The 13,421-nt window shown below is 38.8% G+C and overlaps 1 protein-coding gene across 7 annotated transcripts in view; it reads left to right on the top strand.

Annotated features, from left to right (window-relative positions):
• The window catches only part of PLD1 (phospholipase D1), a 219,333-nt gene that overhangs the window by 193,554 nt on the left and 12,358 nt on the right, over positions 1–13,421 (top strand). For all 7 annotated transcript variants that reach the window (XM_081300817.1, XM_081300815.1, XM_081300814.1 and 4 more), the window contains 2 exons: positions 3,441–3,575; positions 11,815–11,968. In XM_081300817.1, the coding sequence (XP_081156943.1) occupies positions 3,441–3,575; positions 11,815–11,968 (289 nt within the window). The remainder of the gene's footprint in view (positions 1–3,440; positions 3,576–11,814; positions 11,969–13,421) is intronic.

Below are 13,421 nucleotides of genomic sequence, written 5' to 3'. Positions count from 1 at the left end.
GCATTTTGCCCTTGGTTTTTTCCTGTGGTGTTTTCTGTCATGCAAATATATTCTCATGTAATCCAGTTAACATTATCAATCATCAATCTTTTACTGCCACTGGATAGTAAAAAGCCTTCCCTTCACTTGGATTGTAAAGGAATTCACTCTTGTTTTCTTCTTTTTGTCTGATTTCATATGATTACATTTCCATTTCTGATCCATTTGGAATTTATTCTTTTGTTTATTTATATATGACAGCAGAATGCATTACAATTCTTATTATATATATATACAGCACAATTTTTCATATCTCTGGTTGTATACAAAGTATATTTACACCAATTCGTGTCTTCATACATGTACTTTGGATAATAATGATCATCACGTTTCACCGTCATTTCTAACCCCATACCCTCTCCGTTCCCCTCCAACCCCTCAGCCCTATCTAGAGTTTGTCTGTTCTTCCCATACTCCCTCTCCCTATCCCACTATGAATCAGCGCATTTGGAATTTATTCTTAATGGAATTCTTGGAGTTTTACCTTTTTCAAGTGGCTGTTCCATTGTATTGGCACCTCTTACTTGAATGTCCTGTCCTGGTCACTTGAGATTCTGCTTTCATCATACACAAAATTTCCACCTACACTTTGGTCTGTTTTTGGACTTTCTAGTTCATCCACTGGCTTATCTATGTATGTACCAGTTCTGCACTATTGAATTATACAGACTTTATAGCATGTGTCCATATCTGATAGAGCTAATGTCTCCTCATAGCTTTTCTTTAAAAATTTCCAAGTTATTCTTGCATATATATTTTTCCTCATGAACTATGATATCATATTGTCTAACTCCATTAAAAATGTTGGTATTTTTATTGAGATTACCTTAAATATATAAATGAACCTGGGAAAAGTCAACATCTTTCAGTGTTGAATAGTTCTATCCCAGAACAAGGGGTGGCTTTGCATTTGTCTATTCTTCTGTCTTGAGAGTCTTTTAAATTTTTCTTCCTAAATTTTTACACATATCCTGTTAAATTTATCTTTAAGTATTTTATCTTTGTAGGAACCTATATAAATGAAGTTCTGTTTGTGAGTCTCTAAATGGTTATCATTTGTATGTATGAAAGCTACTGGTTTCTATATGTCAATTTATATTCTGTTACCATAATTAATCATTTCATTGTTTAAGATCATTTTATCATTGGTTCTCTGGGTATACTATGATCATATCTGCAAATGAGTGATTAGCTTACTTCTTATGATGTCTCTTGACTAGCTACATTAACTGATGTTTCCAAGACAAAATTAAATTGTATTGATTATATATAACACACACACATATACATCTATTATTACATCTTATACATTTAAAAGCATATAGGTATGTATGCATCTTTTTCTACCTCACTGTTTTTATGAGGAATGGATGCTAGATTGTCTCAAAAGGTTTTCTGCATCTGTTGAGATGATTACGTGATCTTCCCCCTAGATTGTCAAAGGAAGATAATCTTGTTTTAATGCATTTCCTCACATTGAGCAGACTTGTGTCTCTGGAACATATCGCACTTGGTCATGATCTATTATTTTCTTAATGTGCACTATTAATCTTAAATCTATAAATGCCAAAACTCAGTAGCGGTGTTGTTCAAAGATAGTGTCTTACTGATGATTTTTGCTGAATCAAAATTTGGGGCAGTGTCATAGGAATCTGCTTTTAATAAGTCCCACAGGGGTGGTTCTTATGCACACCAAAAACTACTGGCCTCTTGTGTTGTTCACTGTGATTTTCAAGTGGGGAATTACTACAAAAAAAAATACTTATTTTAGCAAAGGATTTGTTCAGTGATTCCATTAAAAAGTTGGTTTGTGCATTAACATTTTCAATTTTAGGTTAAAAGCCAGCTGTAGATGATACAGAAAACTCCAAAGCTGAAATATTATCTGCCACTTGAATATTTTACCTATTGACCCTTGCACTCATTTATTCCACTTTTCTTAGCACGGATGAGCATACCAAGATGTGTCAGACTAGTTCCCATACTGTTAAAAGAGAAATAGAAGAATATACCAATATTTGTAAAAACTACATATTATAGTAGTAACATTTTCCAGGAATTTTATGGGCATGAGAGGCTTCAAAGAGGAAATGCTCCTCCCTCCTGGAAAAGAGGAGACTGCGGAGAGGAGGTGATGCTTCAGACGAAGCATCTTTCCAATGTGACACTGACACACAGAGAAAGAAATCGATTTACAAAGATCTCATTCACATTGAACTTTTTGGAAATGCCTCTCCTACACGTGATGCCACCAAATCAGCTCTTGCCAAACACAGCTATGTATGATCACTCGTGCATGAGGGAAGAGTTAGCTGTCAGGGAAGAAAGCTCCGTATGTATCGTGTGACTGGATTTTTTCCTAAGGTAACTAAACTTAATGCAAACATTAAATAGCATCAATAGTAAAATGGAAAACCTCAGTTATAAATGGAAACTTCAGTAAATGAAATGTGAAAGACTACTGGTTCTATTAGTATGTTTCAAGAGTCTTTTAAAGAAAAAAGACTTATACTCTCTATTAGAATTCATGACAATTTGGTTCTAGGCCATTTATTCTTATTATCAGACTTGATAAGACTTTGCTTGTACCAGACAACTGCTGTGTGGAATAGGGACCATAAAATCTTGTGACTAGCATTCATCCTGGGGTAGTGATTATGGGTTGGCTTGATATGGAATGCATTCCTTCTTATCACATGAATGACCCTTACATAATGAGATGAGAGGGCAGCATTTCCAAGTACAAGACTAGTACTGCTTGCTCTGAAGAAAATCCCCCTACATCTCATGTAGTAAAGATTCTTTCAGTTCCTAAGTTGAATGATCTAAAAGGGGGAGGGTATTTAAATTGCCAACATTTTTATTTGCTCCAAGTCAGTAAAATATAACAGCTGCTTAGGATGGAACATGCTACAAATGTATGTTTGGGCACATACCTTGCCTCTGATTGAATTGCAGCAGGTGTCAACCAAAAAAGAAGCAAATGTCACACTGAATCTCGGATTATCAGTTCTGCCTCAACTTTAACCATCACTTTTCAGCAATTACTCACCAAATCATTAAAATGAAATGATATATCTTTGAACATAGTTTTGGATTGCCTCAGCAAGGGCAAGACAGAAAACACTTCGATATAATTTTTTAAAATGTATAGCCATCCAGAGGAACACTATAAAAACTCCCCAGATAGAGAAAGTAGACCCTGGGTGAATTCTGAGGTTGTATTTACACACACACACACACATGCACGCACGCGCGCGTGCACACACGCACACACAATACAGTACATTCTAAACGACATGTTTAGATTATATATTTTGTTTTGAAAAATAGTAAAATTTAATGTGCCTTTTTAGAGCATGGTCATATTAATTTTAATAATTTCTTTTTTTAATTTCCAGTTGGTAATCAGTGGATAAATTATATTTCATTCTGTGGTCTTAGAACACATGCAGAGCTTGAAGGAAACCTGGTCACTGAGCTTATCTATGTCCACAGCAAGTTGTTAATTGCTGATGATAACACTGTTATTATTGGTAAGTATGTGGTCTGTGATTGTGTTCCCTGCCAGCTGACTTATCCCATGCCTCAGTGTTTCTTACTATCAGTCCCACGCTTCCTTTGCAATTGAAAGACAGTAGTATAACATCTAAAATACTTCTAAAACAATCATTTTCTCTATGTCCTTTTGGTCTGTCTTTAAAGTTCAGAAACCCAGAGTAATGAAATGGATGTGTACAACTTACAGTATTCAAAAGCAGTGTTTTAATCCAGAAGTCAATAATCTGTCTGATCTCATTAATTCTTTGTTAATTCCTTATTTTTATTTTGAATCCAAGTACCTAGATTTCTGGAATTGGAGAGGCAGAAATGTGGAGGGAAAGTGGTTATAAGAATACCTCGTGGTAATTTGTATGTGTTTCCACCCATATTTACTAACCAGTATCACAGACCTGAAGTTACATAAAAGTCCAAGTCAAAACAGTATTAAAATATTACTGCCTGTATGCTTATTATTTTTCCTAATGCCTGTTTTTGGGGTGTCATTAATCAGGACGTAGAGCAGGCCAGTTTTGTTAATGTGGGAGGTGGGGGACAGAGACTGTATGCTCTTGATGTGTTGAACTCTACACTAAGGTCCACTGTCTTTTCCTTTCAAGAATTCACGGTGGGTTTCCCTATAGACCTCTCCACACTGACAGATTCAGGAGAGAGTTACTGGTTGTCCATTCTACCCACATTAGATCTACTACTTGGCCAGAGAGGTGGATGTTTAGCTTCATTCTTTTATATACACTGAAAGCTTCATTTGACCATCATTGAATGGTTTTGCCTTTGTATATTATGGTACCTGAACCCTGGAAGGTCAGGATGAGAAACAGAATTAATAATCAGCAGGATGAATGAGCTGAGGGGGGTTGAAGGCGTGTTACTGGGAGATGTGACAGGTCCCACTATTGGGAATTCTGCTCATCTGTTTTAAATAAAATGTAATTTCTCAGCTATAATAAGATAATTCCCTATTCTTTAAGAAACTAAATGTCAATGAAGTGTTTTGAAATTTTTTGGCAGCTAATATGCCTTTTCCATCTCTATCCTCCACTGAGAAAAGGGAAAAAAAAATCTCATATCTAGGAGTAATGAGGCTGTCTTATCTGGAGTGTGATTTGAAAAGAAAGGAAGAATAGTTCTAAAACCAGAAGATTTATAGATCACCGTGTGTGTGTGTGTGTGTGTGTGTGTGTGTGTGTGTGTGTGTGTGTCCCCCGCCCGTGCCTGTCTGTGTGCATGCAGAGTGAAAGAAGTGGGGGGATTGAGATTGGAGAGAGCGATTCTCCTAATATTCATACAGGGCACTTAAAATAATCTTGTTCATCTATTGCTATATAGGAATGGAGCTCTTTAGGGGGTTTATTCACTCCCCTGTGTTCTCCAGTACACAAGGTTTATCTTATTTCCCCCAAGCTAATCTGCCTTCGTTCTTCAAAAGCCAACATCAGAATATTTTTATATTAAATATGGTAACTGCAGTAGGAAGTAGAAAATGCTAATGATTACTAAAATGGAAAAGTAAACAAACAAGGCCAAGTAAAATTCAGTTATCGTTGTAGCAAGATTTTAGAACTCTAAAGTAAAAATTGACAGATGTAAATATTTTCCTTTGAGATGTCATTTTGACTTTTAGCCTGCTTTACGTAAAATGTAAATGCAAGGTATTTTTCATTCATAGAGCTAACGGTTAAATTGGTTTGTTGAGTTTTTTTTTTTTAAATTGATTTATTTTCCTTCTAGAAAGATTTCTGAACCCTTGGGTGTTATAGTTTATTTAGGATGGCAATAATTGATCTGTTTTGCACAAGAATTCTTATCTGCTGTCTTGAAACTGAGGATGTGGCTGTGGGCCTGTGAAGAGGACTGCTTGCTAGTCCTTGAGAGTAGGATTTCTTTCTTCCCTTCCCTAAGAGCATTGTGCTTTAAAAATAATACATTTCTCTAACACATAACCCCTGTTTAAGTCCATTACAAAGAGAAAAACATATTTAATATTCTCAGACAAGGGGCTGGGGAAATGTAGAGTACTTGCCTAACATGTGCAGGTTCTGGGTTCCATCACCAGCCCTGCAAAAATGAATAAGTAAAATGAAATTCACAGAAAACAGTTGAAGCTAGGTTGAGAACATTTTACAGACGTTAAGCATTCATTTAAAAGCTTAAAGGAAGTTAAAGGAACTTGTGATCAATTTTTCTAACATGGCAAGCTTATGCCAGAATTATTGAATGGCTGACCTAAAACCAATGACTAATTTGTTTATCTTCATTTTTTTTCCTTACAATGAAACATTTGTTTTCTCGTATTGAAGATCTCTTTTATATATAGCTTTGATTACCAGTTGCCTTGAGTAGCCCTTCTGGACATGCAATTTGTGCCCAAATCCATTTTTCTCACACACCATAATTTTTAGCACGAAACCAAACTAACATTTATTTTGCTCTCCTAAACAATACAAGGCTATCCTTCAAGTCGAATTTAAGTCTGTTCTGTTGACTAAGTGAAATTGTTTTGATGTTCACTAGTCCACTGCCAAGCACAGTGGGGAGATGTCAAACGTGAATAAAACAGGGCCGCTGCCTTCACACAGCTCCTGGCTGAAAGGAGAGCAGCTATTCTTTCCAACTGACACCACAAACGTTGGGATGGATATTGCTAGACAGTAGTGGGAAGGTCCAGAGGCAATCAACAAGGTGGGCGGGGGTGCAGAAACTATGCAGAGGTTATGAGCAACAGCATTCGAAGGACAGGCTTGAGCATGGCAGATGATGCTTTGTGGAAGGCCTGCCCCAATGAAGAGGGTTTATACTTATTTTAAAATATCTATTCCTATGAGTCTCAACCCTAGCTATATTAGAATCACCTGGGGAACTTTAAGATATATGTATCATTTAGGAGGAGGTTTACTCATTCTTCAGAGTACTTTAAAAGGCATCAAAAAAGAAACCATGGATGATTGATATACATGGGGATAGAGCAGAAGACCAATATCTGGTTTCTACTTCTCGTCATTTTCATCTGTTGGCCTGGTTTGGGACTCTAGTTATTGGAGGTTTCATTTTTTTATTTTGGCATCAATATGTTGAAAAAGCTTCCTAAGTGCATGTCAGTAGTCAGAGCTGAGTACTTTGGATCTGGAGGCACAGGGAACACAATTAGGTGGAGGGTAGCCCATTTGGGCTCAATACTCAAAGTTTTCTTTTAAAACAAATAAACTAAAACAGAGTAGAGTTAGTGTGTTAGTGAGTTAGTCAGCTTTCTGTCACTATGACAAAACAACTGAGAAAAACAACTTAAAACAGGAAAGATTTATTTTGGATCATGGTTTCAGCAGTTCTGTTCCTTGGTCACTTATCTCCATTGTTTCTGAGCCTGTCAGTGAGGTGTTATGTCAGGTGGGAGGGTGTGGTAGAACAAAGCTGCTCACATCATGGTGGCCAAGAAGGATGGGGAAGGAGGCAGACAGAAGGAGACAGAGAGCGAGCATCCAGGGATAAGATATATCCTCCAAGGCATGCCTTCAATGACCTTCCTCCAATTGATTCTCCTACAGTTTCCACCGCCTCCCAATTGTCCATACAATTGTGAACCCATCAACAGAGGGATCCACTGATGACATCAAAGTCCCTATGATCCAATCACTTCCCAAACACCTTACCTCTTAACACTGCTGCATTGGGCGCCAAGCCTTCAGTGCACAAGCCTTTGGGAGACTCCAGATCCAAACTTTAGCAGTTTTCTATTACTGCTCTAACCAATGACCATACTCTTAGTGGCTTAAAACCACACCAATTTATGATGTGACACTTCTGTGAATTAGAAGTCCAACATGGGTCTCAATCCAGGGTGTCAGCAGGACTGTTGCACACCTTTCTGGAGCCTCTCGGGGAGAATCCATTTCCTTCCCTTTTCCAGCTTCCAGGAGCTGCCCACATTCCTTGGCTCCTGGACCACTTCCTCCATCTTTAAAACTAGCAGATTTCCATCTCTAAGGATTCCAGAAAGGCTCAACCCATTCCTCTGTAATCACATCTCCCTGTGACTCCTCATGACTTTTAAGGACTCTTGTGATTGTATTGGCCCACCTGAATAATACAGGCCCATCACCCTACTTTAAAGTTAGCTGATTAGCAACCTGAACTTTATATACAGCCTGATTTCACTTTGCCATGTGACATAATACTCACAGGTTTCTGGGTTAGGACATGAACTCTTTGGGGGTGGTTATCCTGCCTATTACAGAAGGATTCATAATTTCTTAAATAATACACAATAAAAAGCACAAATCATGAAGGAAAAGAGCAGTAAATACAACTGTATCAAAATTCAGAATTTTATTCATTTAGAGAAAATGTAAAGATAAACCACAAATTGAAAGGAGATTTTTACACATGAAGAACTCCTCTAAATCAAGAAAAGACAAAATTCAAAAAATTCAAAAAAATTGAGCAGGGAAATTATATTGGAGCTTCACTGTAGAGAACATAACCTAAGGCCCATAAACATGAAATGATGTTCATGCTCATCAATATAATGATAAGATAAATACTTTTTAAAAATACCAGACTGACAAAACTTATGAAGTTGGACAATTTGAGTATTGGCAAGGCTGTGGAGCAATAGGTCCCATCCTCTGCTTTAGAGAGCACAAATTGGAAACCACTTTGGAAAATATTCTGGCATTACTTAATTAAGTTACTCTGCAGCTTAGCAGTCTACTCCTGCATACAGAACCCAGATAAACTCTCACATGTGTATACTGAGAAGCAAATATGCAACTATGTAGAGCAGAATTGTGCATCACAGCAAAATTCTGGAAACACCCAATCATCCATCAATAGTAGAATGAATAAATAAATCCCTGATGTGTTCATTTGAGAACATGTATCACCATTATGCACAGATGAATCTCAAAGATATAACACTGAATGAAAAGTAAATTTCAAAAGATTATTTGCTGTATGATTTCATTTATATAAATTTATGATGTGACACTTCTGTGTCAAAGGTGAAGCATTTTTTCATTTAGGAAAACATGCAGAGAATGATGAACACAAAGTTCAACATCATCTCCCTGTTGTAGAGAGAAGGATATGCGCAGGAAGGTGCGTGAGGGCTTCTGGGATGCCAAAACGTTCTCAGCCTGGTGAAGAATTCAGTGATGTTTATCTTATTATTGCTTAAGGCACACATATATGTTTTCATATATTTCTTTTTATTTGGTTGTCTTTTCAATTTTTTTTTGAAGTTTCCTAATAGCAGCCTTAGAAAATATCATTTCCTAAAAGCGAAGTGGTTTTAAATGATTGAGGCAACATTCTAATAAGAACAAGGGATTGCAGTTATCATATAAAGTAATACGTGGGCTGGGGTTGTGGCTCAGCAGTAGAGTGCTCGCCTAGCACGTGTGAGGCACTGGGTTTGATCCTCAGCACCACATAAAAATAAATAAACAAAATAAAAGTATTGTGTCCAACTACAACTAAAAAAAATTGTATTAAAAAAAGTAATATGTGAGCTGTGTATACCTGTGATCCCAGCAACTTAGGAAACTAAGGCATGAGATCACAAGTTCAAGGCCAACCTGGGCAACATAGTGAAACCCCTTCTCAAAAAAAAAAAATAGTAATACAGGAATGCAAAGCATATTTGTTGTGAACAATTCAAATCTGAGAGTATGGGTAGAGTAAGAGGTCAAAAGTCCCCTGAAATGTCCCTTTCTCTTCCTCAAAAGGGACCCACTGCCATTAATGACTCAGTACGCATCCTTCTGGTCCCTTGTTTTGTCTTTTTCCTCATATGTTTTATGGAAATGAGAGCATGCCCGAGTACTCTCTTTCCTGTTTTGAATTTGATTTTCAGCATCCAGAAAGATTTTACCGCAGACTAGAGGTAGCATTGATATCTATCAATATCACGTTTATTAAGTTCATCTAATTTTTTTTCAATCTTTTTCTTCATACTACTGTTAAATAGTAGCCCTGTCACTTACCTAATATAGTTGAGAGTCAGTGTTCAGAGTCACTGCAGATCAGCCCTTGAAATACAAGACCAAACCCTGTCTCTAAGAATTCCAGCTCAGAATGTCAGGAATGCATTCCTACCCCACGGAATGTGGGGGCCACTGTGATAGGAGGTGGTTAGGGACTGGCGTTACTGTGTGTATATATGTGTGTGTGTGTGTGTGTGTGTGTGTGTGTGTGTGTGTGTGTTCATGTGCAGATACATACATGGTATGGAGGAGATTTTCCAAGCTGGCTCACATCCCAGTTTTCCTGACAAGGAACAGAGTAGCAATGTCTCACCATCAGCCCCAGCCCCAGAGTGGCCTCTGCCCAGGGCAGGGAATAATGAAATCCTAAAGCAATAACATCACGAGAACTTTATTCTTAGTGTCCTTGGTAACATACACCAGGGGTGGGTGTGACTAAACCAGAGAGAAGGCTTCTTTGATACCAATACTCATTCTAGCAAATTCTGCCTTCCCACAGCAACGTGCTGTGGTGCTGATATTCTAGGGTTAACAAGTATCTGATAATAATGCCAATAATAATTACCATTCATAGAGCAGCTCATGAATCAGCAGGTGCTTTCACTTCACGTGGTCTTACTTAATTCCCACCACAACCCTACAAGGTTGATATTATCTCAATTTATGAAAGATCAAATTTAAGCTGAGAAAGATTAAATGACTTGCCCAATTAATGCTGGCTGACTGTCAAGCCTGAAGATATGCCTGCTGATTTTATAGCTTAAGGAAAAGGTAAGTGTGTGTATAAAGCAAAATGTGTTGCTTACACATCAAAATGTTTCAAAGGTCCCCACTTTACGGCACTCCAACAGAACCCCCATTTGTATGGGGTACCATTCATAGCCACAGTCGTTGTAGATTTGTATATTGATTATGTGATGCTACTCTGGTATGTGATGGTTAAGCCTCTTGAGGAAAGGGCAGTTTTCTCTGATGCACAGTCCCACCAGTGGGACTGGAGGCAGGGCAACTGTCACCCTACTGCTCTGGTGTTCCAGTCACAGGGGGCAGCCAGTGCACCTGTTCAGCCTGACCCTTCTGCTCCATGTCTGCAGAAGCCATAGAGTGCTGCAGCCAGGACAAGAGGAACAAAGAGAAAAAAAATGGGGGCCCCTCTGTAGCTGGTAGGACACATCAAGGATTCCAAAGCGTGAATCTGCAGCGATGAATGCAGAAAACGTGCTGGGGTTTCTGAATGCACATCGGAGGACTGTGGAAAGCTCAGGTTGAACAAATATGAAAAGATTTGCCCTTCACATTTGAAAGTCAACATTCTCAGCTCCTCGGGATTTAAAAATAGAATGGAGGGAAGTTGATAGGGAGGATGTCAGCATGCCACGGGAGTGAGGCAAGAGTGGACAGTCCAAAGCCACCAGTGACAACCTGGCTCTGAGATTAGGCTCTGGTGATTATGGAGGTGGCTCCAGGGCTTTCACATTCCTCATTAGGTGACTGAGTTAAAGTCTTCAGACTCGGATTCTTTTTTCTTTTTTTTTTTTTTTAATGTATGTATTTTTTAGTTGTAATTGGACACAATACCTTCATTTTATTTATCTTTATGTGGTGCTGAGGATCGAGCCCAGTGCCTCATGCATGTAGACAAGTGCTCTACCGCTGAGCCACAACCTTAACCAGACTCTGATTAACTCTGCAAGTCACGCCATCCTTTGTGCTGAACCGATACGCATGCCCTGTTTTCTTGAAGTGATTCATGATTGGATCAATTATAATCCTTTGAGACAGAGGTAGAAAACTAGAAGTGTGTGGAACAGTAAGGAAAATGTATTACTTCAAAGAACAGAGGGTTAGAAAGTTCTAGCATTGGCTAGTCCAGTGACCTAAAGATCCAGAGTCTTTCTGCTGTCCATCCTCATTGTGTCTGTCTGTCCACTTGTGGTTGCCAGTGGCTGCAGCAGTTCCCAGGGTCCTCACCCAGCCTTTCAAGTCAAATACCTAAAGCCTGGAAAAGACAGCATCCATTTCTTCTGTTCTTTCTGACTAAGGAAAAAGACCTTGTTGGAAGCCCTTGGAAGACTTCTCTCCATGTTGCATTGGCTAGAACCACGCCAAGGACCGATTTGTAACCAGTCACTCTCAGAAATAATGGGTTTTATTAGCCAGAAAAAATTGAGTAGGGAGGCAGCCAGCAGGGTCCACCACAGGAGGTTACTCAGTTTCAGTGTGTCTCTTCTAGGCTCCGCCAACATAAACGACAGAAGCATGCTGGGGAAGCGTGACAGTGAAATGGCTGTCATTGTGCAGGACACAGAGACGGTCCCTTCGGTAATGGACGGAAAGGAGTACCAAGCTGGCCGGTTCGCCCAAGGACTTCGGCTCCAGTGCTTCAGGTGGGTTCTCCACAGCCACGTTCACTCTCTTACGTAGGCTCTCATCCACAGGCACTGGGCTCAGGCTGACCCCTTGATCATAGCACACAGGTCATGCCTGGTTCTCCTTTGTTTAAAACAGTGCCTCCCAGAATACAGGACGCGTACACCAGTAGGCAAAAGAACTTGACACAGTCCACGGATGTTTCTGACTTCAATGGTATTTGTTTTTTGTATATTCCATAGAACATATTAGCATTTTAAATATATGAATTGATTTAGGGAAAGGCCATTCCAAATCATCTTGTGCCTATTTAAGTTTTTAAAAGTCAGTTCATTTAAAAAAAATCAAAATAGCTCAGTCATGCAAGGGTGTAGTAAAAACTACTAAAGGAGTATGCCAGTGATCACTGGTGTCAGATTTAAATGTGGAAACTGCGATTCTCAGGTTTATAATGACTTCAGATATGGAAGCTGCCTGGTCTTTGACAAGAAGATATGAGTTTCAAAGAAATATGAGGTCAAGTGGAGAGAACCCTGGGCTAGGAAGCAAGGGCTGTGTGACCCTGTTGAGAAATCTGGAGGGCTGGGTCCTAACTGCCATCAGCTCTGATAATCTATTCTCCGAATCACCTTCTTGATCATGTCACTCCTCTGCTCACTCCTGTCCAGTGGTTTCTCATCTCACAATCAAAGAGCAAATGAGACCCTTGCAAACATCTCCCTGCTGTCTGTGGGACTCTTTGACCCTTTCGCACTCCAGGCCTCTTCAGGGTGTCCACAGATATATGTTTATAGAACTATCCTTGTCATGTTGCCATTTCAATAGGGCGTCTACAGTGAGATGCAGGAAGTGTCCCTGACACAGTTAGGGGTTGTGCTTTATGCTATTTGGGGAAGGGCATTGCGCTGCAGCTCCATGTTTTATTTTATTTTATTTTATTTTATTTTTACATTTATTTTTTTCTTTTTTTTATTGGTTGTTCAAAATATTACAAAGCTCTTGACATATCATATTTCATACATAAGCTTCGAGTGAGTTATGAACTCCCATTTTTACCCCAAACACAGATTGCAAAATCATATCAGTTACACATCCACATTTTTACATAATGCCATACTAGTAACTGTTGTATTCTGCTACCTTTCCTATCCTATACTATCCCCCCTCCCCTCCCCTCCCATCTTCTCTATCTACCCCATCTACTGTAATTTATTTCTCTCCTTGTTTATTTTCCCATTCCCCTCACAGCCTCTTATATGTAATTTTGTATAGCAATGAGCTCCATGTTTTAATCCTTCTCATGTTAATGATACATTTTGGAAACTCACTTGCAGAGAGGCCATAATGAGGATGTCACTCCTTGCAAATGAGATGGCCATTTCCCTAATTCCTCCCAGTCCAGACTCTGTTTTCTCAGAGTAATAAATGTAACAGAACATACTAGCATTTTAATATGTCATTGATTTAGGG

The sequence above is a fragment of the Spermophilus citellus genome (genome assembly GCF_964194105.1).
Source record: "Spermophilus citellus genome assembly, chromosome: 7".
Classification (NCBI taxonomy): Eukaryota; Metazoa; Chordata; class Mammalia; order Rodentia; family Sciuridae; genus Spermophilus; species Spermophilus citellus.
The sequence above is the reverse complement of the archived record's forward strand: the minus strand, read 5'-3'. Positions and strand labels throughout refer to the sequence as shown.